We start from the raw sequence: 26,782 nt of genomic DNA on the forward strand, positions 1-26,782 counted from the left end.
CTACAAAACCCCACCCATGGAGAGCACTCAGATCACTAATGATCTGCCGGCCATTATGATCCAGCTAAAAGGGCAGCAGATCCGGACCATACCAGGTCTGGAGCTGGCGTGTGAGTGAGGCTGCACTCTGAGTGGTTTAGAGTACCATGATGCAGTGTGGAGGTTAAGCACAGGGTCTTTGCTGTGCCTGTAAAAAATATGTTGATACTAGGATCTTTGTCAAGGATCATCTTGCATATAACTGTATTCAAATGATTAAGTCAGTTTTACATGAAATTCAGTGTTGACTGCCGCTGAATCCACTCAATGACCTTAAAAGTATTTATTTAATCATGTTTATGGGTTTGTAGCTACAAAAAGGAGTCAGGCCAAGGAAATCATGATGATTTAGGTCCTTAGGATGACAGGGTGTTCTTTCTATTTCGGCCTCTTTATTAATTCACCTGTGACGACCCCCTTATACTCTCCAGAGCGCTTCAGAATCTTAAATAAGACCCCTTCTTATCAACAACTCTACTCTATGCATCCCAAATCTATATAGAGGAGTCACTTTTGAAGCCGTCTTCTAATGTTTACATGGTGGATTCTTCTTCTTATTAGTACATCAGCACAAGAGTTTGTCTGAGACGCCATCACTAACGTGACGGGTGTTGTTTGTACGGCCTTTCAGCACTGAGGGAAACAGGAAGATGGATGTGTGTTGTGGGCTTTGTAAATAGCCGGGATGTAACAAATGCGTGTCAGACTATGTGACGTGAAGTTTGCTGCTCTTTTGTAGACTTGAATTCTGCTCTGGCTGACTGGGCAGTTGGTAATTATAGGTACGCCCATCTGGATATGTAGCTATGAGATACCTATATACTGTGTGTGTGTGTGTATATGTATATATATATATATATATATATATATATATATATATATATATATATACACACACACACACACACACACACACACACACTTTAAGGGCTGTGCACATGCCAGAGAGCTGATTTAAAAACGAAGCGTTTCATTGGTCAAAGTAGGTGCCAGCTTGACATTTACTGACTTTTATAAAAGGAGTCACTCTCTGGTGTGTACAGCATCATTTATTAAAAGGGAACATCTGCACAGTCTTAATCACAGGTACGCAACTGTCAAATAGCTGGAAACGCCACGAAAAAAAAATCTTTATTGCTGTTGACAATGAAACTTTTATCCAGAAAATCTTTCAGAGGTTTTTGTCGGGCTGGCATGGGAAAGTGGTTGAGGACAACATAGAAGCACAATGAAAAGCACACCGATACGAGCGGGGACAGACATGCATGTACTGCTCTGTCTCGCTGAGGACATCTGTACGGAGACGCCGGTCCTGTTCTTCAAGAAACGGTGCATGATAGGAACAATAAAACAACAACAAGAAAAAGACAAAAACAAAAAAAAGAACAAATGTATTGTGCCAGCACGCAGACTTATTTGATGTTATAGTGTTGTCTGGTTTATTTTGATATTTCATTCTTGTTTTCTATTTTTCAAATGTTTGTGAATATATAAATATGTATTACTGATGACGTGTAGTGGTACAAAGTACTAGCATGAGAATTTTTTTATACACGAGATGTTTCTAATTTTTTTTAATTTTGGTTGTTCTTATTGGGGATTGAGGCGACTGAGACTGCAGTCTCATTGTGTCTCTGCTTCCAATAAAAAAATGAAAAATAAAAACAAGCTGAAAATCTACTACGTTTTTTTTTTTTTTTTAATTACATCTATGTGATTTCAAACTTTATGGGCCAGCATTAGATGTCAATCTCTGAAAGTGCTTCTGAGCTTCCAGGAATCACATCTGTATGTACTTTACTCCCATCCACTTTTGAAAAGGATAAAACAACATTTTCCAAGTGATTCTAGGCTCTACGCACAAATGCGATTTTAAGGGAGTCTGGGATGAGCAGCTGGTCCACACGGAGGACGGGCGGAGGCGTATAGGGGAACGTGACAGGAAACACTTTCCTCACATCCACCAGGAGTTGCGGAGGTTGACCATCAGACCGGCCTTTGAGGAGCCCCTAGAAACGCAAAGAGAGATCCATGAGGCACACGCACGAGCAAAAGGTGTGATACTGAAGGTGCAAGCAGCACCTGGACAGTTCGGATGAAATTCAATGTGACTCTTTCATCGAGGTCACTGTGTGGAGTGTAGAGAGTCAGAATCTTCACAATCTGTCAGAAAATAAACAGGCGTGTTAACGTCTTCTACACGATATTTGCATTTTCTTTCCCGAGACAGCTGGAGAGAGATAGAGAGAGAGCCTCACCTGCTGGCTGGAAAGGGCAGTACAGCTGCGAAAAAGGGCCTGTGCGTCTTTATCCGTCTTTTTTCCAGCCTGCAGCAGCTGAACAGCCTGGATTAGTGGCTCCAGTGTGGCCACAGCGCCACCTGACTGTAGACCACGGCCACGCAGCCACTCCTCCAGCAGGCTCACGTTGTAGCTTTACAGGGCAGAGAAAGGCAGCTGGTACATGAACAATAATGGACAACAACCACACCAGTGTACCGAAAAGCAGTTGTACAAATAATCATGAGAGAGTAACGAAATAAATATAGGTGCATCTTCTTTAGTAGTAACACCTGGTATTGATTTGGAGTTGCTTGAAAGATATTCAACAAAAACTATGAATTCCGCATTGATATCCATTTGAAATACAGAAGGCAGTAGAGTGCAATAAAAAAGAGGAGATCTGATTCATTCATGGTATTGATTTGAGGTCACGAGGCCACATTATCAGAATGAAGGATTTTGAATGAAAACAATGATATTAAATACAAAATATGGGAGTCTGCAAAATACCATAAACAGAGGTGTGTCTTGTTTGTCCAGTACAGATACATTACCATGTATCACTGCATGTTTAAGTTCAACTGCATAGAAAATTTACAGACATAAAGATTTAAATGAATGTAAGTTTTTGGTCATTTGAGTGATTTTTATACCTGGCAAACTAACATTCACACTGTATGTTCAAGAGAGTAAACAACTGTGTAAGCTGCATTTTCTACTTCAACAAAGTGTTACCAGATGCATGTGAAACAAATTTGCGTCTTGTTTCATCACCTCGCAAAGCTTTGATGCAGTAAATAAAAAAAAGCTGTGCATTTGTGTATAAATATGTTTCTCTACCGTATCTGCATGCCGCGGTTCCAGCAGCACATGTCTTTTCTCAGCAGCAGGTTGTTGAGCGCCGAGGCAGCGATGAGGTAGGTGAGCTGGTGAAAGGCCTGCTCCATCAGAGTCGGGGGCACCGCCTGACGGGACAGGGCGGTGTGAAGGGCTCCAAGCTCCCTCAGCACAAGTGCCATGGAGGGAGCTTCACCACCTACAGTCCTGGGGTCTGATCCTGCTCGCTTCCTAGACCCTCCTAGCTTCACCGTAGACAGACCCGGGATGGTTTCACTCTCCAGCAGGGCAGGGACTGAGGAAGAGGAGCAGGAAGTGTGATGAGAGGAGCAGCACAGGGGAGAGCATTAGAAGCATCATCCTTCTGGTAGTTTTACCTATGATGTTTTGTAGGCGTGTTTCTGTGATGGAGAGGAGCTGCTGATAGGCCTGGATGCAGAGGTCACTCAGAGAGCTGATCAAGTCACTCAGGTCTGAGGTCAGTGGAGTCACTTCATCCCAATCAAGCGTCTGAAAAGCCACCTCATTTATTTCATCAACTGGGAATGACAGTTCTAGTAATTTCATGTCCTATCCATAAATTAAAAATAATGATTGATGCTCTTTTGTCCTGTCCCACCTGTTTCGGGGAGTGCTGGGTCAGAAGGTCATGCAGCAGACAAGAGTTTTTCAGCCACATCGCTGTCATGTCTATGTCAGTATTGTGCTTCTGCAGGGCAAGAAGAAAAAAAACAGAAAACTGATGATTGATATGAACAACTGACCAGATATTTGTATGAGTGTATGTGAGAATTAAAGGGGGCAGGGGGCTGTGAGGGTGGGAGTGCTGTGTGTGTGTGTGTGTGTGTGTGTGTGTGTGTGTGTGTCACATTTCTCTTGTGGAAACTATGTTTTTTTTAATCTAACAGCTGCAGCTAACTTTAACTAGACATCCTTGACTAGTTAAACTCAAGATGATATAATGGATGATATAACATGTTATTAACACAACATATTGAGGATTTACGAAGTGGTTGTGAAGCTTTTAAACTTCTGATTTCCTTTAGTCACATTGATTTTTTTCCCAATCTCTAAACCCTCACATGGTTTAATTTCATAAATGCTCAAATGATCCAATACCTCGCACTAAAATGACAAACTATTTGTGTATCTCTCCCATCATCATCATCATCATCATCATCATCATCATCATCATCATCATCATCATCATCATCATCCCATGACCCCTCGTACCTCATCTCTGAATTTAAAACGAGGACAAACACAAAAGTGACGTTCTGAGGAGTGTTAGTGGATTGACTCCTCAGCGTGACGTGAGACACCCCTCTGCATCACCGTCTGCTCCAGCGAGCAGATTCCATCCTCAAGTTACCTTCAGAGCCGCCTTCATAGCCGTGACAGCAGCGCTGCAGAGTGAGCGAGCACGAGTTTGATCTCCACTGCAGTCGGCCTGGCGAACACACAGGAAGAGCACGCTGGCTGGCAGACCAGGAGACAGAGACAGAGCGCTGTCGACACGGATGTCTGGACCCGAGACAACCAGGGGAGCAAAGGCAGAGTTTGTTCTTAGCCATGTCATGCTTAAAGCTAACAATGTGTGGTCTCTTGATAAGGTTCCCTGACTCTAGACACCCTTACAAGGCTCTTTTGTGCATGTGATGTTCCCAAAAAACACATGTAAACAGCACAATAGCTCATGGGAGTCCCCGTAATACGATGGCATGTCCCACAAGCTCAAGGCCTTTTTATTGGAATCACAAGGTTGCAGAAACCCCTGAAAACTCAAAGCTGAAAACTCTCACACGACAACAGGAAGCTGGTCAGCATGAGGATGAATTCAGGTTTTAAGAACAAATATTTAACGCATCATCGTCTTTTGTTTTGAAATTTCTGATAAGAATCTGTAAATTGCACCACACACAGACCTAACTAGACTGAAACAAGAATACTTTTCATTCTTAAAGAGAGTTTTCACCTTTGTCACGAATGTTACTTTGATAACTGAGCACTTTGCTGATTCAAGAATCAAATTCCTTCGCTGAACAACTCATGGACATCCTGGTTTTCCAGGATCAGTTGAATATCAGCAGGGAAACTGTCTTACCTGTGATGAGATTCTTGATGAGTTTACTTTCATCTCTTTTCCTACATTCAAGCAAACCAGTCACTGTTACTGGTTTCTGTTGGGATGAAAATGAGCCCTCTGTGGACAAAGCTGATGGGAGAACTGGAAAAAACCAAACCAAATGGCATGGACATCACGTTCTCTTGGAAGAAACAACATGAAGACCACCATGATTGTTTTGCTCACAAAACGAAAGCTTTGCATCGAACAACAACAACATTTTCACCTTGCGCCAGGAATCGTCGGAGTGTGACAGTGTTTCTGAGTTCTTTCAGCTCTCTCTTCAGCCTCACACACTCTTCATCTCTGGCTTCTAGTTGTTCCTTCACACACACATATACAAACATTTGCACCTGGTATTTCTGGTTTAAAGGTTGTTTTTTTTTAGCTTACAATGAGCATAAATACATTTAACATAGTTTCACCTGCAGCTCAGTTAACTGTTTAGAATGTGATACCTGCAGCTGTGGAGCAGAGAAAGAAGACGCAGCGCTGGCTTGGCTGAGTTGACACCTCAGCGCCTCCAGTTCCTCCTCCCACTGACAGCGCTGGCTCCTCAGCTGGCTCTCCAGGAACCTGAGGAAACAACACGCGATGACATCACTGGGAGCATGTCGATGTGCTGATAGTAATGAAGGCGCGACTGATGACAGACTGACTTGTTGGCCACTCGTACAGCATCGTAGGCATGTGCCAGGTCCTCTGCTCTCATCTTCACAGCGGGGTCTTTGGCTACATCCATCCTCTCCATGAGCTGGTCCTGAAAGGTCAAAGGTGACAACAATTCAATGACAAGAAAAGCACCCGGAGAAAAATGTAAGACGAGATCATTATTTGATACAATTCTGAAAGCTGACAGCTGAAACAAAAAGCTCAAAAACTGAAGAGGATATGGTGCTCCTCCAATCTGGAAGAGTCCCATGAAATTCGGCATGATAGCCTTAAGCTAGAGCAGCCTACTACTCAGCATTAATTGAGGAACCCAAGAACAACCCCAGGTTCCTCTTCAGCACTGTGGTCAGACTGACAGAGAGCCACAGCTCTAATGAGCCAAGTATTCCCGTTTCCCTGACCAGCGATAACTTAATGAACTTTTTTAATGACAAAATTCTACTTATCAGAGAGAAAATTCTTCTCATCTTGCCATCGGCTGGCAACACGTCATCTGTAACCTTAGAGGCAGCTGTAGGCCCAGGCATATACCTGGATAGTTTTTCTTCCATTGACCTTCATGAACTTAGTTCAATAATTTCCTCCTCTGAAACATCTACCTATTCCTTAGACACTGTCCCAACTAAACCGCTTAAAGGCTCCTTACCCCAAGTTAACCCCTCTCTCTTAGATATGATCAATGTGTCGCTGTTATCTGGTTACGTCCCACAGTCCTTTAAAGGAGCAGTAATTAAACCCCTTCTCAAAAAAAACAACCCTGGATCCAGAAATTTCAGCCAACTAATCACAACTTCCTTTTCTCTCCAAAATTCTGGAGGAAGCAGTTGCTAAACAGCTTAGCGACTTTCTTCACAGTAAAAGCTTATTGGAGGATTTCCAGGCAGGTTTCAGGGTTCATCATAGCACAGAAACAGAACCAGTCAAAGTTACCAATGACCTCCTACTGGTATCAGATGAGGGACTCGTCTCTGTGCTGGTCTTATTAGATCTCAGTGCAGCATTTGATACCATTGACCACCATATCCTTCTACAGAGACTGGAACATGTCACTGGGATTAAAGGAACCACACTAAACTGGTTTAGGTCATATTTACAAGGTCATGCTCAGTTTGTACTTCCTCTGAAACCACTACTGTAAGCTATGGTGTTCCACAAGGGTCTGTGCTTGGACCGATCCTCTTCACTCCATATCCGCTTCCACCAGGTCACATAATAAGGAAACACTCAATTAATTTTCACTGATATGCAGACGACACACAGCTTTACTTATAAATGCAGTCACATGAAACAAATCAGCTGACTAAACTGGAAGCCTGTCTAAAGGAGATAAAAACATAGATGACCCATAATTTACTTTTATTAAACTCTGACAAACTGAAATGATTGTGCTGGGCCCAAAACACCTTAGAAACACCCTATCTACTGAGATAGGTACCCTGGATGGCATCACCCTGGCCCCCAGCACTACCGTAAGGAACCTAGGAGTTCTCTTTGATCAGGATCTGTCCTTTAACTCCCACATTAAGCAAATTTCTAGGGACTGCTTTGTTTCATTTACACAACATTGCTAAGATCAGGCACATCTTGTCTCAAAAAGATGCAGAAAAACTAGTCCATGCCTTTGTCACTTCCAGGCTGGATTACTGCTATTCCTATCAGGCTGCACCAGTAGGTCCCTAAAGACTCTCCCGCTGGTCCAGAACGCTGCTGCCTGCATGTTGACTAGAACTGGTAGAAGAGACCATGTCTCTCCTGTACTGGCTTCTCTGCATTGGCTCCCTTGCAAATTCAGAATAGAATTCAAAATTCTCCTTCTATCATACAAAGTCCTCAACAGTCAGGTACCTTCATACCTGACAGAGCTCATAGTCCCCTATTATCCAGCTAGAACCCTTCGCTCCCAGGATGCAGGGTTACTTGTGGTTCCTAGAGTTTCTAAAAGTAAGATGGGAGCCAGAGCCTTCAGCTATCAGGCTCCCCTCCTGTGGAACCGTCTCCCAGTTTCGGTCCGGGATGCAGACACCCTCTCTACCTTTAAGAGCAGACATAACACCTTCCTTTTTGATCAGGCTTATAGTTGGGCTGCTTAGGCTGGCCCTTAGATATGCTGCTATAGGCTTAGGCTGCTAGGGGATCTCCCATGGTGCACTGGGCTTCTCTCTCCTCCTCTCTGTCCTCCTGTATGTGTCATACATAAATCATACTCATATGTCTTACTAACTCATCTTCTTCTCTGGAGCCTTCACGCTCCCCACATCCCAGATCCCGGGTGCTGCTCCTGGAGGAGGCTGCAGACCTGAAGAGGCTCAAGCTGCCACCCATAGCTCCACCTGCTCAAGTCCCCGTCTGTCCATCATTCTCTTTCCCTTTCTCTCTCTCTTTATCTCTGTCCCACTCTTTCCTTCTCTATATCTGTCTTTCTCCATTATCTGTCTTTGTCTCCACCCTGCTCTCCTGCTCTCTTTCCCCCCAACCAGTCAAAGCAGAGGGCCGTCCCCATTGAGCCTGGATCTGCTCGACGTTCCTGCCTGTTAAAAGGAAGGTTTTCTCATCACCACTGTTGCAGGATGTGCTGCTGATGGAGAATTGTTGGGTGTAAATACATTGAAGGAGTGTGGTACTGGACCTGCTCTACTTGTAAAGTGTCAAGAGATAACTTTTGTTGTGATTTGATGCTACACAAATAAAATTGACTTGACTATTGCTAAAAACCCAAAAAGTTTTACCAATGGTGTTTCTCTTCTCTCTGTACAGGGAGACGTCACACTGACCCTGCGAACCTCATCCGGAGATGGGAAAACTGGAGGGAAGGGTGACAGGGACAGTGGAGAGAGAGACTGGGGTGTCAGTGGAGTCGGCGATGGGGAGAGAGGCTCCAGGCTCAGACTCTGAGTGGAGTCCGTCCTTTTGTGGCCTTTGGTGTACTGTTGAGTGGAAAAAATAGTCTCAGCAACTCGAGCGGATTGGTTTTACAGAGGAAGTATTCATGTGTGGTTGAACCTCAGTGAGCAGACTCATCTCTCGCAGGTTGTCGTATCTCTGCTCCAGTCTGTTGAACTCTCTCAGGAGACCCTGATACTTCCTCCTCTCCTCATCCAGCTCAGCCCTCACAGATGCACTCGCGCGACTCACAGCCTGTTGCACTCTTTCTGCAAACAGAGGGTCAGGGAGGGTGAAAGAGACAGAAAAAAAAATCAAGAGTGATAAGTGAGAACCTACCTTCTTGTGCTTTTTCTTCTTCAAGCAAGCGAGCAGCCAGATCCTCTCTTTCTTTATTGAAAATGTCCTTTTCTCTCTGCAGGGCTTCTACCTCCTTAAACATCAGAGAGAATCAACAATGAAATATACTGAAAATGAACAAAACATGAAGGTTTAGGAGAAGTAGCACATCGTCTTACTTCTGTGAGTTTAAGGATCTCCTGAGTAGCCCTCTCCTCAGCTCTCCTCCTCTCTTCCTCCTCCTTCTCATTAATAATGGGGCAGGAGGGAGGACTCTTCTCTTTCTGGATTTCTAGTTTTCTTATTGTTGCCCTCAAAGCCTCAAGTTCAACTGCGGTGGCCTCCCGCTCTGCATGTAGGGTGTCTCTCAAAGTAGCGCTCTCTCTGGCCTGCATAGATGCACCATGTCAGGTCATAATAACATTATTTGTAGATGATCTAATCACAACCCTGCCCCCACCTCCTGGTCTGCTCTCAGCTGCAGCTGCATCAATTTGACCTCCATGCCCTTGTTGAGCTCCCTATACCTCTCCACTGAGCGGGCTTCAGTCTTAAGCTTCAGCAACTCTCTTCTAGCAGCCCTGCGGCGTACGCAACATTGCATGAACACCACCGCCTCATGGATTCTCAGGTACTTCTTCCGCACCAACCACCCACGCACTCTCGCTTGGAGCAACACAGCAGCCCGCTCTGCCACCAACTGAGGAGAGATGATATTATTTCAGTTAAGAACTCACATTTCAAGGTGGTTACAAGGTGTTTTGAGGCTAATCCTGACCAGTCTGTATCTGCGGCGGCTCAGTGTGCCCCTAATGAAGGCCTGGATGGTGATGGTGGCCTGTCGGACCATGAGGAACAACTGTCTGTTCACCAGCATGCGGTAAGTCTTCTGGATGACCAGAGCAGCCTTGGTGTAGCGCAGGATCAGGGCCAGACTGAAGAAAACAGTCAGATAGTCAAATAGGTTGAGTAATGTTTGGTTGTGTGAGGAAATCGTATGTTCAAAAACCTTCAAATAGCAGATCCACCACCATTTTTTAAAATTGCAAAAGACACAATGTAGAAACCCACCTGAATATTTTCAAAAACTAACTCGTGAACATTTACATTTCCAGAAGATATAAATAATCACTATGGCTCACTCACCGCCTGGCCAGACCTCCTCTGCAATATCTCTGTATGGTGATGGCCGCCCAGAGGGTCCTGGTGTAGCTGAGCCGGGCCAGCCAGCCTCTAACACAGCTCTGGATGATCACTGCGGCCACCCGCAGCCTCTCAGCTCTCAGCCTCTCCAGAAGAGCCACCTGACCAGCCCGAAAAAATACTTTGGTCTTCCCAAAACAGTACTGGTCTGGGTCTGGGATGAGCTGATGAAGGGCCTGCCAGCACAAAGTCTGGGCCTGTTCCTGGTGCTGGGGCCCTCTCAGCAGGACTCGGTACCTGCTGAAGAATTCCTCATACGTCCATCTGGGAAGTTGGTTCAGAAATAACAGAGACACCTTGATATTTTTGTTTTTATTTTGTTTTTCATAATCCTGTCAGCCATTTTCACCTCATTCCTGTAATTTTTCTAAAATGGTGAAATCAGTCAGATGTACATCCTTTACACACACACACACACACACACACACACACACACAAACACACGCGCGCACACATGCACACACACACACACACACACACGTATATGTTTTGGGAAAGAAGATGAAAATTAGAAAAATTAAACCGAACCATATTCTAGTTATTTTCATTGTTTTTGAAAAAAAAAACAACAATAACACAGAGAGATGGTCTTTATTATTCCTGGCTGCCACCTTGAAACATCTAAGTTTTTGCACATTTGGGCCTACATTTTAAAGCAATAACACTGCCCTTACAGTTGATTTAAGTTTAAAACTTTACTCAGTTGCTTTTTGCTGTTAGCTCACAACTACTGTAATTAAATGTGGCAAAAAGCTGGACCTCTGGAAAAGACGGAGCTTTTTAATTACTTAGTAAATGAACATTTCAAAACAAATTAACTTCAATATGAGGTGCTGAACTATCACTGAGCCTGAGAGCTTGAGAGCATATAAGATTCTCTACCTGGACGGATAACCTGCAGCACTGATCCGAATCGTCTCCAGCACCCCGCAGGCTCTCAGCTGCTGCACTGTCCTCTTTGGATCAAACCTGACAAAGAGAGCATATGTCAAAGCAGTGTTCAAAAACACACACAATCGGTAATGGTATCAAATGAACACGTACAGAAATGGTTCTTTGAGGTCATTGGGTTTAATACAGCGGACGTAGTGAGGAGTGGTGCTGTTGAGTGTGTCCATCAGCATCTGTAGTGACTGACGGAACTGCCAGACCCACAAAATCAACAATACAGTAAGTTACTGGTCAAACAGAATTGAAATGTGTGTGTGTGTGTGTGTGTGGGGGGGGGGGGGGTCACCTGAAAGCCCACAGTGAGTCTGTGTTCTCGGTGAGCTCTTTTCCCTGAGCGGACACTTCCATTGGCTACAGAGGAGACGTTTCCCTGCTGCTGGAACAACTCAGCCACCAGCTCAGACTGACGCGAGTGCGCGCACACACACACACACACACACACACACACACACACACACACACACACACACACACACAGACTCATGAATGATGCCTTCTTCACACACAATGAAATGAGATTTGATGCATGACTCATCTCTACCTGACTTGCTTTCAAAATGTTGACGAGCTCCTCAAAGACGGTGTCTCGATTCTTGTCTAAGAAGCCGTCACACTCGTATTGCACCTGTTGCAGACATAGAAACGACTCCTTGATGTATTCAAGCATCTGACTGGATTAAATGACAGGTGCATATCCAGACTCACTCTGGTCAGAATCTCCCTGATAAAGACCTGCATCACTCACCGTGTCAGCGAAGTGCAGAATGATGAAGGCACTGTTGGACATGCGAGGTTTAAGGAAGTGAGGGTGAGGGCTGCTTGTCAGGTGCTGGTCATACAGCTTTCGAACCCAGCTCTCATCTGAACCCTTGGGCATCTGATCTCAAACACACACACACACACAAACACACACACAGAGCTTGGTTTAGAGTGTAGATTTTTGTGGTTGTTCTGATTGAAATATTCTGTTTTTAACAAGTGTGGACAGTCAACAGTCAGCGTGACCAACCCTGCACTCCTCATCTAACAGATCCAACAGGCCCAGTTGTCCCTCTATCAGGTTTATACACAGCTGATTGTCACTGAACTCAATCCTGCTCCAGGACAGCTCCTCCCGAACATACTCCTCCTGCTCCAAGTGGAACACATGCTGCAGAAAAAGAATCAAATTAAAGTGGCAAATGAAAACAGCTGCATTGCTGCATTTGCTAAAGTAAAGAAAAATTAAAAAAAATTCTAAATTAGATTTGATGGAATTTTGTAAAAATAAAAATATATTACAACAGGAGGGAAAGAGTATAACAATTGTAAAATATACTAATGTGAAGACACAAAATTGATACATTGTTTTGTTACTACTGCAGTATTACTTCAATAAACTTAACAGCTACTAACAGCAGAAGGGACAGGGTTGATTTCCTACAGCAGAAACTGCATTATTTAGTTACTTTTACTGGCGCACACACACACACACACACACACACACAAACACACACACACACACACACACACACACACACACACACACACACACACACACACACAGGAAGCAAATCCCTCTCCACTGGTCAGAAGACTTACCCTGTTGAACTGCTGTTGAAGTTTTTCATTCGCATAATTTATACAGAACTGCTCAAAACTGTTGCGGTCAAATGTCTCAAACCTTCCAAACAGACAAAACAAATGTTACTGAGTATTTACTGTCATTATTCAGAGACTGTGGAATAATTCACCCCTGGTACAACTTTAAAGCCATCTCTTTTATGTAGCTGTTAGTGGTTTGTGACAGTCCATGCCTATATTGAAGTTTTCTTATTTACACCTGCCTTCTTACCCAAATTTGCAGTAACAAATTAAAGATATCACCAAGATAATGTAAACTTTCTTTTAACCAATACACCTTTTACCCACCCGTAGATGTCCAGCACCCCTATGAAGGACTTAGCCCGTCCACTGTGGCTGCGCAGAGCTGAGTTGAGCCTCTGGACGGTCCATGTGAACAGCTGACCATAGATGTGTTTAGCCAGTGCATCTCTGGCTTCCAAAGCCTGCTGGCCTGACATGGGTTTAACCAGTGTCTCTCCACCTACAGCCAGCCTGCGATGGCACAGCCAGTGGGCCATCTGAGGACCCTCTACTACCAGAAGTTTGGAGAAGACAGCCAGAGAACGGTCGTCTGCCTGAGAAAAGAAAAATAATGTGGCTACACTGGAGCTGCACACGCGCGGATTTTTAGAAACAAACATCTTACATCAATAAAACTTCTGTCAGAACTTCTCCCACTGGCTTGGATGTGGACATTTCCAAGGTGGAGAACAGCTGCTAGGATACGAAAGAGCTCCATCTGTTGGTCTGGCTGCACACCTGCAGTTTCAACAGAAGTAATTAAAAAAAAAAATCATAATGACTACAAATCAGCGGTAAACCTATTGACACCGATGAGATCTTTGAGCTTTGTATAAGCGGGATTGTTATTCTCTACCCAGGATGGTGAAAGAGTTGCGAGTGCGCTCCAGGTCCAGTAAATCATCAGTACAGGGTATGTGCGTCTCTCCTCCTTGCTTTGTGTAGCGGAACCGCTCAGGAGCATCTGGAGAACGAAGCAGACGATCGCCACGCATGTTAAGTCTACTGACGTGCAACACATGAAGAACAGAGATCATGCTGAAGGTCTGCGCCCTGTGATTAAGTCTCACCCAGTTTGAGTGATCTCATTTCAGGCAGCTCTCTGGAGGCACACAGTTGATAGAAGATGTGGTAGTTTCTCTCAGCTGATGCCTGAAAGAAATGAGGAGACATTTGGTATAAAATGAAATAGTATTTTGACCTGATGGTTCATGTAAAGGTTTCCACTGGGTTCACCTGAAAGACAACTCTGGACTTCTCCAGCAGATACGTCCTCATATTTGCCCCAATAATGTCTCCATTTCTGCCGAAACCAATTTCGATATACTTCCCAAATCGACTGCTGTTGTCATTTCTTGTTGTTTTAGCATTCCCAATAGACTGTGGACAGGTTATCAGGCATGTTAATAAAAACATAACTGAAAGAGGAGTTATCATTCCTATCCTGACATCTGTTACCTCCATGATAGGGTTGGAAGCCAGAACCTTCTCCTCCACGCTGGTCTGCTGGGCTGCTCCTCCAACCACAGCGAAGTATCTCATGGTGAATTTAGCTGAGACGGTTTTCCCTGAGCCGGACTCACCGCTGATTATGATCGATTGATTTTTCTCCTCCCTACACACACAAATCATGCAACTATCACATCTCATCGAACAGCACTGGCTGAAGATGTGTGTCAGAACATGACCTCTGACCTGGTCATGGTGCGGTAGGCTTCCTCAGCCACAGAAAAGATGTGCGGTTCCATGTCAGCCATGTCCTGACCGCTGTAAGCATCGATCACCTCCTCGCCATAAATAGGAAGCTGATCATAGGGATTGATCGCCACTAACACGATACCTGGAGACGAGAGGGGAGTGTGAGGAGACCTGGATTTACAGACAGATCATAGAACCTGAACTAACGCCAATAGTTATGACAAATGCAAGACTTAAAAGCATCCGGTTTCAAAACTAAAAATTGAATTCAATAATAATTTAACAAATTTAAAAGAGCAAGGCAGCATGGAGGTGCAGTGGTCAGCACTGTCGCCTCACAGCAAGAAGGTTCCAGGTCTGAGCCCCGGCTCCATCACAGGATCTTTCTGTGTGAGTCTCCATGTTCTCCCTGTTCCTGTGTGGGTTCTCTCTGGTACTCCAGCTTCCTCCCACAGTCCAAAGACATCAAGAGGGGACGAGGCTGATTGATACTCTAAATTGACCGTAGGTGTGACTGTGAGTGTGAATGGTTGTCTGTCTCTATGTGTTGGCCCTGTGATGGACTGGAGACCTGTCCAGGGTGAACCCTGCCTCTCGCCTGAAGGCTGCTGGGATAGGCTCCAGCCCCCCCACGACCCTTCAGATAAGTGGTTGAAAATGGATGGATGGATGAAAAGAGCAAGGTTTTAAGTAATTTCTGAATAAAACTGCACACTTTAGATGCCAAATAATACAAAGCCTGAATCGTTCCTGTCTCTGCTATTCATCCCCTCATGAACTTCTCACCACAGTAGGTGTAGATGCTGCAGTAGTCCAGGAATCGAACCCTCAGGTTATGCAGGATGGCAGGCTCATGGAGGAAGCTGAGAGCAGTAAGATCATTCTCACCCTCCGAGATGTCAGGGTTCCCCAGAGGAGGGAGGTCAGCGGGGGACACCACAGGGTAACACAGCTCCTGACAGGGATGTAGATTGTTTTGAGGAACATGATGATGGTGTCTTGTGAGAATTATGACACTTGAGCATCCTCACAGACTCCTGGTAATTCACCTTCCCGTCAGAAAGCTGCAACAGGAGACGTTCATCTCCAGGACTGTAGTCTTGGAGGAGCTGGGCTGAAACCCAAATATCATCTGGGTCAGGAATCCACACACTCGCTCCCTGATAGAAGAATAGTGAACTTTATGAGTGTGTAACTATAAAAAAAAAAAAAAATCAAATTAAACAATAATGAGTCCAATGCACCGAGAGATTTTCATGTAATATTTTATGTCTGACGGTGTGCTACGTGTCACAGTTTTCTGACCCCACCCAGGTAAGATATTTGTCACACATCAGCATAAAAGCCTCTTAAAGAGTGTTAAAAATTAACACTGGTCATCCTGCTCTAAGCGCCCACACGGATTAGCCATTATCTACCCACAACATGTCTAATGTGTGTATGAAGATGATCAGCTCAACAATTAGATCTGAAGCAAACAGATACAGCGAGTACCAACAAGCTCTCACATACGCTTCCATCAAATTAAACAGCGTGACCAGACATAAGTGACATAACTTCAGCACTTCATCAGTTTTATACACCTGGCAAAAGTCAACTAAATTCATTATTGTTCTTATACCTTAACTCCATTGAACTCATTGTTAGGGCATGCAATGAAGAATTATAGAGCACATCACTTTGAGAACCCCAAGAGTCAGTCTTACCTTGCTGTATAACTTCAGCGTTGCCATCTTAACGAACGCGATGCATAGAAGAAGAAATATTTTGTTAAAACAAAAAAAAAATCTATATCAAATCATTCAGACATCTTGAAGTTATGGCCGGTATCTTCTACTCATCTGCAGAAAAGCCAGTTTGAATCCTGGTGAGTGTATTTGTACTTTGTCCGGACACGACAAGTGTCAGGTTAACTGTTAATCTACGGGAGGATGCAGATGATGGCAGCTCGTCGACTGCGGATGTGCAGAGGTGAGACGACACTGAGCAATCAGGCAGAATGATGCCTGCACAGGTATCCACAACAACATTAAAGCACAAATCCTCTATAAAATCTGTGAACCAGGTGAAAACAATACTTCTTATAAAGCAGTTTGTAAATTTGTCTCTATAAAAGCATATTGCATTCACTTTTCTGAATGAACAAATTTATCTCATCAACTCAGAAAAACATGGCTTTTTCCCCACCATTTTCAAAACTGAGATTCCTTTCTCCCCAATTCCGAAAAAAAAAACATATTTCTAAATTGAAATTGTAAATGATGTTTTGGTCTTAACACTTTTGTTTTTTATAATCCATTGTTTTTCTGAATTAATGAAATGGCTGCATTAATTCAGGAAAAAAAACAACTTTTTTTCCCCCCTCAGGCAAATACTTCCATAGACAACTGGTGACAGACAAACGGATAGGACAGACTTACAAACAAATAAAGCCTGTAGTCGTCAGGGCATTTATAACACGCCATACCTAAAAAAAAAAAGCAAATTGTGAAGAAATTCATTGCAAGTTCCATTAATGTGGCTCAAGGGGAAGTATATATGTGTATGATTATATGTAAACACACACACCTAAAGAAAGACATCACACCAGCAGCCTGTGACATACCGACTCATTTTAATATGTAATACAATCACATTACTATCAGCAATTAGCCTGCTGATACTGAGCAGGAAATATTTCAGCTAAAACATTATTCACCATCAAACCTTGACAAACGGGGATACAAAAATACATTATTATTCAACTGTAACTGTATTTTGCTTTGTCAGCAGTTTTGTGCGTGGGTTTACGAGACCAAAAAAAAAAAGAAAAGAAAAAAGAACTATAAGTGATGGAGACAAAGCTTTGGCACACAACAGCAATGTTCCACAACATCAGTTAAGCACCTATGATGACGACGAGCAGGAAAACATGATTCATTGTACAACAGAACGAAGGTTTTGTGTCATTTCTTCACCGCCGCGTTCCGCCCCCTCACGTATACTCACTTTCTCTTGCACCTTGTGTTGAGTGGGAGCTTAATTTAACACAAAGCTGACTTTAGTTACAGAAGTGACCAAAACCTTCCTCCTCTTTGGTCATTACCAAACGTAATAACAAGGCTGACAGGAAGGAGAATATTTTATTCAAATTACAATAAAAACACGACTGTTATCGTGGTTAAAGGTACACAGGATTCTCTGTGACTAAACCTCGGTAGAGTTCAAACTCACCAGGTTCCGCATCTGCGTTCTATTCATGGATTGTTGTAAAAGTCCAACTAGAGGCTAGCTTAATACTCGGCATAAAACAAATGAGCACCCGAATCAGTGTTTTACCAACCAAAGGTTTTGGGTTTGACATGATTGCCCCAAAAACAAATACCTCACTTAAAAGCCTTTCAGTAAAAAATATTCCTCTCATCCCACACTGTATCCACTCAGTAGATCATCTATTAATACCTGAAAGTTTTTCTCATGTCTTTTCTTGTTCAGGAGGGAAATTTGAGTCAAGATCAACTTTGAATGTGTGCTCAAGTCAAGATCTCCCATCCAGAGGGGGTTAATGGTGAACATGTTTGAACTTCCTGGTGGTTGTACAGGTGGGCTGAAGTCTTCAGGGTTATTAGGGAGGAGGATTCCTATTGTTCATGGTCAAATGTGTGTTCAGGTGTAGAACAAACCCATCCAAACTTCACAAAAACCTAAAAGAGGAAAAATATTATTGGGTTAGCATCTCATTAAGGATCAGAATTATTTCACAAGAACCATATTTCAATGTTGGTAAACTCCTTCTTTGTGTCTTTCTCTTCAGAGCCAGACAAAGACAGCAATACCCCTCTCTTCTCTGTAGGTGCATTAGGGACCCACAGAAACCAACTGGCTGCTAGTTAGCTTAGCACAATGAATGGGAGTGGATATGAAGTGCTGGCATACTTCTGTCTTGCCTACTCAGCTTTGAAACCTGCAGTTTCTCCAGTGTATATTCTGGTTCTTGGAGATTAGGATCAGGGTCTTGGTTTGTCCTGAAGTAATCCTCTTCATCCTCCATTACATTGTCAGCCATGATTAGTAGCAGCAGTTGCTCTTCTAGCCGTCAACAAATGTTCTGTTGACTGAATTCATAACATGGCTTTTCAGGTGCAGCGTGGAAACAACTTTGATTATTTATTGGATTCTAAAATGTCTCGTAATGTAATATTGTTATTTCACAGCAAATAGCAAACACAACCCTAATCTCTGCAAATGGATTCTGCATGTAAGTACAGAATCTGTAGCTGAGGGAGAAAATGTCAGGACAGGGAAGCTCCTGGTTTCTGTGAGCGGCTGTGACCAAGCATGCTTGAGTGTCTGTGTAAAGAGGCCGTTTTGAGTGCAAAGGAGACAAACACACGGGTGGAATTGCGAGATCAGACGAATGTCTGTCGCGTGACGAGTTAACAAAGCTGTTGTAATGATTTTACACTTTTAACTGAGTGTAAAGTGGCTATTTTGAAACAATCCGCTGGCATTCCCCATCTTTCAACTCCACACAAACGTTTCAAGGCGTTTAAATGGACAGTGAACAATGAGCAGCGGGCGGAACATGTGGACCGCACATCCACTGTCTACCAGCCAAGTATGCAACCATGCTTCTACTGATGATACACAACCACAGTTCTGATGTTGTTTTGGAGAGGTGTGTATTTCTCCACTTTTGACTGAGGCATGCTCACTTGCCTCTCCACTACCATCCATTATGCTAAGCTAACTCGTAGCAGTACGCTGGTCTCTGCGGGAATCAGTGTTCACTCCGTACGAGCGTTAGGGAGCTATCTATCTTGTCTGAGTCTGGGGACGATGGTAAATAAGTGCTTTTCTCAAAACAAAAACAACAAAAATTGGTGTTCCCTTACCATTTAAAAGATTGCAACACGTAAGGCAGGATTATCAGCTGTTTTTTGTTTTTTTTTTCTCCCTGTCGTTGGCTAAATCTGGACCAACCTGTGCTATACGCTCTCCATGTCCTCACTGCCATTGCCCTCCTCCTTCACAGCTTCACCCTCGTTGGCGGCCTCCTCAACGTGGGCCAACATATCAGCCATCAGCGCTTCTTCCAGCCTTTTCCTCACACTGTACACCAATTCCTCCTGTTTCCTACACATAAACACAACAGGAAACTGTTACAGTTGGCAGTCGCTGCTGAATCAGTACACAACAGATGGTGGGTTTTTACATTCAGGTCAGGTATCTAATCAGAGCATCCGGTTCAAATTTGGAAGCACTTTCCTTTTATAGCCGCTGGTGTGTTGAAGCATTTAAAATAGCAGCCATTACAGATGAATACACTGTGTGTGTGGTTATTTTTTGTTCCGATAAGATACTAGAACTGCATTTTGGGAGTTTATGTGGCTGGTTGGGTTTGTCTGTTCGCAGACTTACATAAATATTTACAGACAGATTTTGGTCCAGAGAAGAAAAAAAAATGACGTTTTGGTGCGGATCCAGGAATTCGTTCCCACCTTCTTAACCATGCAGGATAGGACTTTTATTAATTCATTTGTTTCTCAGGAATCATTCATCCGACCGTTATAAGAAAAACATTTAAGGACATATTTTTGTTATACTTTAGAAAAAAAAAACAACTCACAAAAGTTAAGGATAGCTGAAGCTTCAAATCTGTATTTTTGAATTTCTTATTCATTTCTCAGGAAATATTAAATGGAAGAATAAAACTTACGCATGCTTACCAAGACTGAACCTAATTTTGAGAAGCAGAAATGCACAGAGGAGAGGGCCAGGAGCCTTAGCGGCAGCGACTGGCTTTCTAGTTTGTCTGTTGGCGTATTACAACGTAAACAGCTCTTTCCCGACCATCGACAAGATTTTCCAGTAGTAGGTAATAGTTATAGTAGTAGTAGTGGTAGTAGTAGTACTAGTAGTTGTTATCGTTTGTCAAAAAAAGTTCTCAAGAACAAGAAAAGCACCACCTGTGACTCTGACAATGTTAGCTACACTTATGAAATGCTAATAGCAGTAAAAATTAAAAAAATGTGTGAGGTACTATCTGAATGAAAATGATTGACGTTCAAATGCTTAAAAAAAATAAAAGGAGATTCACGTGGAACAAACTGGTCTTAAAGTAGAACTCTGTACATTGCCTGCTCACAGCTTTGTAGAACTGAACATGCCAGGATCAGTTTTCTCAAACAAGCTGGCAGCGCAAACTTACTCGAAGCAGTTCTGTGTGCGTTAAACATCAAACAGTGCTTGGGAACAATATGGCGGTGACAGCCCACCTGATGTCCTCGTCAGTGACTATGAAGGCCTTGCAGAGCGGCTGTGCGGTGTTGAGCCAGACTCCTGGGTTCTTCTCCACAGCAGCAGACAGCTGGCCGGTTATGGGCGCCGCGCTTGTGTGCAGGGCGCTGGCGATGGCTGACAGCAGCGTCTTATCGGTGCAGCCCGGACCGACACCTGAAGGAGCAGCAGCGATGATTAAGGAAAATCGAGTCGTAGCTGGAGCACATTCATGCTGATTCTTAACTGTCACATCACCTTGGAGGCCTTTGGGCAGCTCCATGGTCTTCACCAGCTCCTCGGCGATGTCATAGGCATTCAGGCCGCTGAGTTTCTTCTCCCAAAATAACTGCAGGCAAAAAGCCATGAAGATGCAGACAGGTTTGAAAGAAACCCAACTCCCCTAAATAACCACAAATACCAAGCTGAACCACTCCCAACATATTTAACCTGGATCTAGTTTGTCCAGTTTTTATAACATGCCTAAAACAACACAAGTTCCAGGTCATAGCGACGACGTCACTCACCTGTCTGGGCTGATCAACGGCTTTCTGTGGATCGGTCTTCACTTTGTTGTTAGGATGGTTAGTGACCTTGGTAACGGGCTGCTTAAAAATGGAGGCTGTCTGTCTGACTGGCAGTGACGTGTTCAGGTCAGGTTTTCCCTTCAAGACACGAGGGAGGAGGAAGTCAAGAGGGCAGCAGTGAGACATCATCAAAGCCAGACACGGCTTATAGAGGCGTTTCGAGTCATGTTTTATAACCTTGTGTGAAAAATCCCATCTCATAGTTGCACAGGAGAAGGAACAATTTCAGTTTTGAGTAAAATTTCAAATCTGTCTTTACTACTGCAATTTTTTAATCTAATCAAATTTGTTTCAGAACTCAATTAGCACTTTAGAGATTAGATGTTGGCAGACAGGTATAATGTTTTTCATTTCCAGCAGGAAACCCCGGTGTCGAAACAGCAATTCAGATTAAATCCCAAAAACTCAGTGCTACTCCAGTTCTGTTGCTGGAGATCAGCGGTGAACACAGTGAAGTCGCGGCAATCGTGCCCAAATATCTGCTTAGTCCCACAAAACCTCCATGTTGGTTTAAAATCAAACACGATTTTGATACAGCGGCAAAACCAGACGCAGCTGGTCTGTGCAGACTGGTTAAAATAAGACATCCCTTCAGCAATTTTTAGTCTCACCTAATTTGCACAGACAATAATATTATATCTGATTCCCAGTGACTGCATGAAAACAAGCACAGAATGTGCTCGGAACCATTAACCCGAGCAGAACGCTACGCTGACACTGATAGTCAGCTGCAGCTGCTGCATTGAAAAATGTTACGACCCCTTCCACATGCAGGGTGCTCTACAGTGCATGACTGTTTGAGGGTGCTACATACGGCAGATGGAGGCTGCTCAAATTACACCAACCATATGTCAAAATCAAATTAGGAAAAATAACAATAACGGGCATGTATTTTTAAGATTTTTATGCATTTGCTTTTTTTTTTTTAATACAGTAACTTGTTTTTGTGAGTAAGATCCCTGATATTTAAAAATACATATATATGATTCCAATCAGTTAGCAGAGTGACACTGTGGATACATCAAGAGGGACAAAAAGGAAAAAGGTGTTTTACAAAACACAATATACATTTCCCTTCATTTTCTCCTTCCTAACAGACTTTGCAATGCACATCTATTACACGTGCGGTCACTTTGTGTACCTTCTAGTAGAGTCTGTGGGTTTTATATCATATCAATTCATTATTATTTCTTTTGATTTACAAACACACAGCTATGCAAAACTCTATGGCACAATAAAAGATTTTTGAAGGGTGATATGTGTTTGATTTTGACCCGCAGCTCAACATTCAATTTGAGTTTTGGCATCCCTGCAGTAGATTTGTAAAGTATTAAAGTGGGTGTGTGTGGACAGATGTAGCATCCTGCCGCTTGTGTCTCACCTTATTCTGGTTGTTATTATCATAGCGCAGTCTCTGACGGTTCTTGTTCAGCTTGCTCATCAGCATCTTCCCCGTGCGGAAATCAAAGGAGCTGAGGTCCATCTGGTTACCAAGGTAACGAGCCAGCTGAGGCTTGCTCCGAAACTTCTTCCCAGATGGACTGGTGGGGAGGGGGAAAGACGTGAGAAACAAACCACAATGTAATCTCTTGAAAATAACAACGACAACGACAACACAAGACTGAAATCAAACAGATGAAGGCAGGAAAAACCAAACTGACACTTGAAACACACAAACACGCGCGCACACAGCTGACAGACATCACAACATGCAACAAGTCAACAGCAAACACAAGCAGAGCACATTCAAGTGAAATCACATTACATAGTGAAATGGATGCTCGATCTAAGCCTTGATCACAAGCTTTCAATGACATTAGTAGATTTAACTGTTCACAGTAAGCATAGCCATAGAAAAGTAGCCTGTGGTGGTCACTGAACACGATGTAAACACTGCAATAGTAACATCTGGCCACATGTTTCAGAATGGAAACATTGGAGCTCCACGTAATGGGAGCAACATCATATCCGGACTAATGGGCAGTGGGTGGATACGTGCTAGTACGTCATGCAAATGTCTCTTACATCACACACCAGTTAACACCAGTAGGATTTACAGTGGGCCTACCACAAACTATAAAACCGACCCGCCTCCCCCCTCTCTTGCCTCTGTTCCTCATCTTGTTCTTCTCCTCTGCTAAATGAAAACAAATCTGGCGTTGTTGGTTCACTTCAATGGGACATAGAGAGTATTACTGAGGTGACACTGGGTGGCATTCAGAAGAAGGCCTCGCCGGGCGGGAGCTGCTACTCCTAGCCTGCTCGGTTCAACACTCTAGCCGGGCCAGCCTGTCTGCTGAAAACAGAACCCCCCCCCCCCTCCCCTACCCATCCCATCCCAAACTTTTTACCGACCACCGTCCCCCCCCCCCCCCCCCTTTTCTAGTCCTGTCTGTATCCGTCCGCGAAGTCGGTGTCTTGTAAGTTTGTCAAACCCATGTTGGTTTAGTACCTAAAATAATAGACATCGCTTTTTCCAGCTGACAAACCCGACTTTCTGGTCACTTCTTCCATTTTCCAGCCTTTGGGGAGAGCAGTGCAATCCCACCTTTTCTTCTCCATTTCCAACGCGAGTAGCCTATAAATCCACTACAAGTTATTGCAGAATGGAATTTGGAAAATGTGTCGAATTTTTTAAGATGGAAGGCCTATCGCGTCTCGCGCTTTTGTTTCGACCATGTCACAACATGCGTCGTCTGGCAGTAAGGGGATCTGCCTGCTAACATCACTTCTCTTTGTCGTCGCGCATATCGCTCCGCCGTGGACCTTCGCCTCCTCACTACCCGCCTGCTTCGCCGGGGCACAGAGGCTACATCCGCGAGGGAAACATAGGACGGCATAGCGAAGTGAAGCCGCTGTGATGAAGCCAGGACACAACAGGAACTTCAAACACGGAAACTTCAGGATAAAAGCGCTCCTTCTCACAGACGTGGAATATAAATTTTCAAAAGGGTCAAAAAAGGAGCAAAGCGAAGAATCCAGCCCAGCCCTGTTTTACGTGTAGTACAAGCAATTTTCGAATTTTACGAGTACATAACCATATGATATAACGATGAGGTATGTGGGTGAGAGCAGCGGTTCAAAAAAGAGGAATGGCAGATTAAGTTGTATACTAAATATATAATAAATGGTAAATGTTTAAGTTTATAAGAATGTATGAAGTTAAGGGAACCAACATTTCAAAATGACAAGTTTTTCAGCATTTAGAGCTGAGGATGCCAAAAATAAAATTGCCAGAGACCCCACCCCACTATCCCTAGAAGTGGTTTAGGTGTACAAATTTACTTTATAATTCATTTTTTAAAATACTAGTCAAAGTACTATTTTATGGTTCAAAGCAATGCCTTTTTTCACCTTTTTATATATTTCTGGACTTTTTTTCCTGTCAACCTTTTTTCTGTGAGGACTTTACTCCTTCCATATTCAAAACATGCTTGTTATGTATTTCTTATTAAAATATTACAACTTCCGATTGTAGCACTCAAAACTGATTTGCAGGAAACATACTGCGGGCGGCACGGTGGTGCAGTGGTCAGCACTGTCGCCTCACAGCAAGAAGGTTCCGGGTTCGAGCCCCGGCTCCATCACAGGATCTTTCTGTGTGAGTCTCCATGTTCTCCTGTTCCTGTGTGGGTTCTCTCTGGTACTCCAGCTTCCTCCCACAGTCCAAAGACATCAAGAGGGGACGAGGCTGATTGATACTCTAAATTGACCGTAGGTGTGACTGTGAGTGTGAATGGTTGTCTGTCTCTATGTGTTGGTCCTGTGATGGACTGGTGACCTGTCCAGGGTGAACCTCGCCTCTCGCCTAAAAGCCTCTGAGATAGGCTCCAGCCCCCCGCAACCCTTAACAGGATAAGTGGTAGAAAACGGACGGAGAAATTTTCAAAATATATTATGATACAGAGATATATTGTTTATATGAGAGCACAAATATTCTAGAAACTATTTGAAGTACATTATAACGCCTGTATATTCACTTTTTCTTACTTGAGGTAAGAAACTGTATCCGTCGTTTTAATTTAACCTGAGTCTTTTCTACACAGTGGTCTGTAAATAAATAACATGTACTTTTCACCATAACCACAATTTGTTTTGGGCTCTTTAATTTTTGGGGGTGATGGGCATTATTCACAGTGTGCTTCAACTTGACATACCAAACTTCTTAACTCCAAATTAATTGTTACAGTAGCTCCTGACGTATACTGCATTATGATGCACACACGTGTTTTTTTCTAGTTTTCTTCATTACTTAAATTATTCAATCAAACACTGTGAACCGCTTCAATCTTTTTTTACTTTGAAAGACATCACCGGAAGTGTGATTACCTCTTTCGTCTGACATGACACTGGTGTCAAAGCACCGCAGCAATGTTAACCTATGAGAAACATTAATCAGCCTTCCTCCGCAAATAGAGCGCAAATAGAAACCCCGAGGTGCGGTGGCAACAATGACGGGCGGTTCTGGACGACTCGCCTTCTGTACCCACTCACCTGCAGCTGCTCCACTAAGTTTCATGTGAGCTCCATGAAATCGGAGAGCCATTTCACCACCACAATGCCCACCGTTGTCATTCAGACTTACAGCCGGCTTTTATGAATGGACAAAGTAGATCTTGTCGTGAAAGCAGGCACCATTTTAAAGCATGTCATGCATATACAGAGGCTTTGTTTATGAAACCATAATGCGAGGGGGGGGGGGGATAAAAAAATCAACGTCAAGGTTAAGATCTGTGTCGAGACGTTCTCGACGTTGTGTGCAGATTCGGTGCCTAATATACCATTTGCCGTATATAACGAGACGAATGTTGTCTTTTTTTTAAATTAAAAAATAAGCGCAGGGCTAAAACCGCAGCGGTGCTACTTGCAGATGCGAGACCACCGAGTACATTTACCCAATCGATCCTACACATACTTTTCCAAATATGTTGTTAACGACATAACGCGCATCAAACGGTGCAACAGCAACAAAAACCATCCTGGAAGGTTTAACCGGCCTTCAGCTTATGTACTTACTCGTTTTTATCCATCTTGAAGACACTATCTGGTTTTGTCCCTCTCGCTATGTTAAATCCCTTCTCCTCTCTCAGTCCCCTCCCCCTTCCATTGGAGAAATGAAAGACATTATCCACGCAAAATTCGCCGTCTGCTTGATAAATTTGGTATGGTGCCTGCACAAAAATGGTCTTATTAGTGTGCACAAGTCCGCAATTATAGCCTCTAAGAAGTGTGCATTATTATTTCGAGTATTAAGTGTGACAACTTGCAGCAGAGTGAAATAGAAA

At 43.5% G+C, this 26,782-nt stretch overlaps 3 protein-coding genes across 7 annotated transcripts in view; 1 reads left to right on the top strand and 2 right to left on the bottom strand.

Annotated features, from left to right (window-relative positions):
• unc13a (unc-13 homolog A (C. elegans)) overlaps positions 1-921 on the top strand; it is a 50,019-nt gene extending 49,098 nt beyond the window's left edge. Inside the window, exon 44 of the mRNA XM_086223581.1 lies at positions 1-921. This exon is cut by the window's left edge and continues 1,528 nt beyond it. The gene's annotated coding sequence lies outside the window, so the exon portion shown is untranslated.
• Positions 922-984: 63 nt separating this feature from the next.
• LOC147249984 (unconventional myosin-Va) lies at positions 985-16,385 on the bottom strand. The gene is made up of 35 exons (XM_086223580.1): positions 16,359-16,385; positions 15,702-15,812; positions 15,439-15,607; positions 14,650-14,794; positions 14,413-14,569; positions 14,191-14,334; positions 14,025-14,106; positions 13,811-13,918; positions 13,580-13,692; positions 13,240-13,508; positions 12,910-12,991; positions 12,338-12,478; positions 12,074-12,205; positions 11,870-11,953; positions 11,615-11,731; positions 11,422-11,519; positions 11,260-11,346; positions 10,321-10,641; positions 9,953-10,109; positions 9,635-9,874; positions 9,354-9,563; positions 9,171-9,268; positions 8,956-9,100; positions 8,682-8,879; positions 5,943-6,043; positions 5,742-5,859; positions 5,510-5,606; positions 5,263-5,385; positions 4,531-4,682; positions 3,778-3,867; positions 3,536-3,668; positions 3,162-3,453; positions 2,298-2,472; positions 2,122-2,202; positions 985-2,048 (listed from the first exon to the last, which is right to left on the bottom strand). The coding sequence occupies exons 1-35, from the start codon at positions 16,383-16,385 to the stop codon at positions 1,887-1,889; spliced, it is 4,959 nt and encodes a 1,652-aa protein (XP_086079706.1). The 3' UTR covers positions 985-1,886.
• Positions 16,386-17,244: 859 nt separating this feature from the next.
• Positions 17,245-26,611, bottom strand: mbd3b (methyl-CpG binding domain protein 3b). Of its 5 annotated transcripts, none has more exons than XM_086223648.1 (8): positions 26,514-26,576; positions 23,566-23,634; positions 22,879-23,038; positions 21,438-21,575; positions 21,169-21,259; positions 20,910-21,087; positions 19,615-19,767; positions 17,245-18,335 (listed from the first exon to the last, which is right to left on the bottom strand). In XM_086223648.1, exons 1-7 carry the CDS (start codon positions 26,525-26,527, stop codon positions 19,620-19,622), a joined length of 798 nt encoding a protein of 265 aa, XP_086079774.1. In that variant the 5' UTR covers positions 26,528-26,576; the 3' UTR covers positions 17,245-18,335; positions 19,615-19,619. The 5 variants fall into 5 exon arrangements, with proteins under 5 accessions (XP_086079774.1, XP_086079776.1, XP_086079778.1 ...); XM_086223650.1 differs by having other exon boundaries at positions 23,566-23,631; positions 26,514-26,542; XM_086223652.1 differs by lacking the exon at positions 26,514-26,576 and adding an exon at positions 23,950-26,111.
• Between the last annotated feature and the right edge of the window lie 171 nt (positions 26,612-26,782).

The sequence above is a fragment of the Aulostomus chinensis genome, chromosome 14 (genome assembly GCF_037954235.1).
Source record: "Aulostomus chinensis isolate RoL2024-O1b breed Wild chromosome 14, RoL_Achi_v1.0, whole genome shotgun sequence".
NCBI lineage: Eukaryota > Metazoa > Chordata > Actinopteri > Syngnathiformes > Aulostomidae > Aulostomus > Aulostomus chinensis.

Bases quoted from the DNA above. Each gene is read 5' to 3' on its own strand.
- mbd3b (XM_086223652.1), bottom strand. From the start codon at position 24,059: ATGGAGAAGAAAAGGTGGGATTGCACTGCTCTCCCCAAAGGCTGGAAA. The intron at 21,088-21,168 runs GTGATGTGACAG...CTGCTCCTTCAG, and splicing joins GCTGCCCAAAGGCCTCCAAG to GTGTCGGTCCGGGCTGCACC. The intron at 19,768-20,909 runs GTGGGCTGTCAC...GTTTATGTGTAG, and splicing joins GTCACTGACGAGGACATCAG to GAAACAGGAGGAATTGGTGT.
- LOC147249984 (XM_086223580.1), bottom strand. From the start codon at position 16,385: ATGGCAACGCTGAAGTTATACAGCAAG. The intron at 6,044-8,681 runs GTAAAACTTTTT...TTGACCTTTCAG, and splicing joins AGAGAAGAGAAACACCATTG to GACCAGCTCATGGAGAGGAT. The intron at 3,669-3,777 runs GTGGGACAGGAC...GTGGCTTTTCAG, and splicing joins CCCAGCACTCCCCGAAACAG to ACGCTTGATTGGGATGAAGT.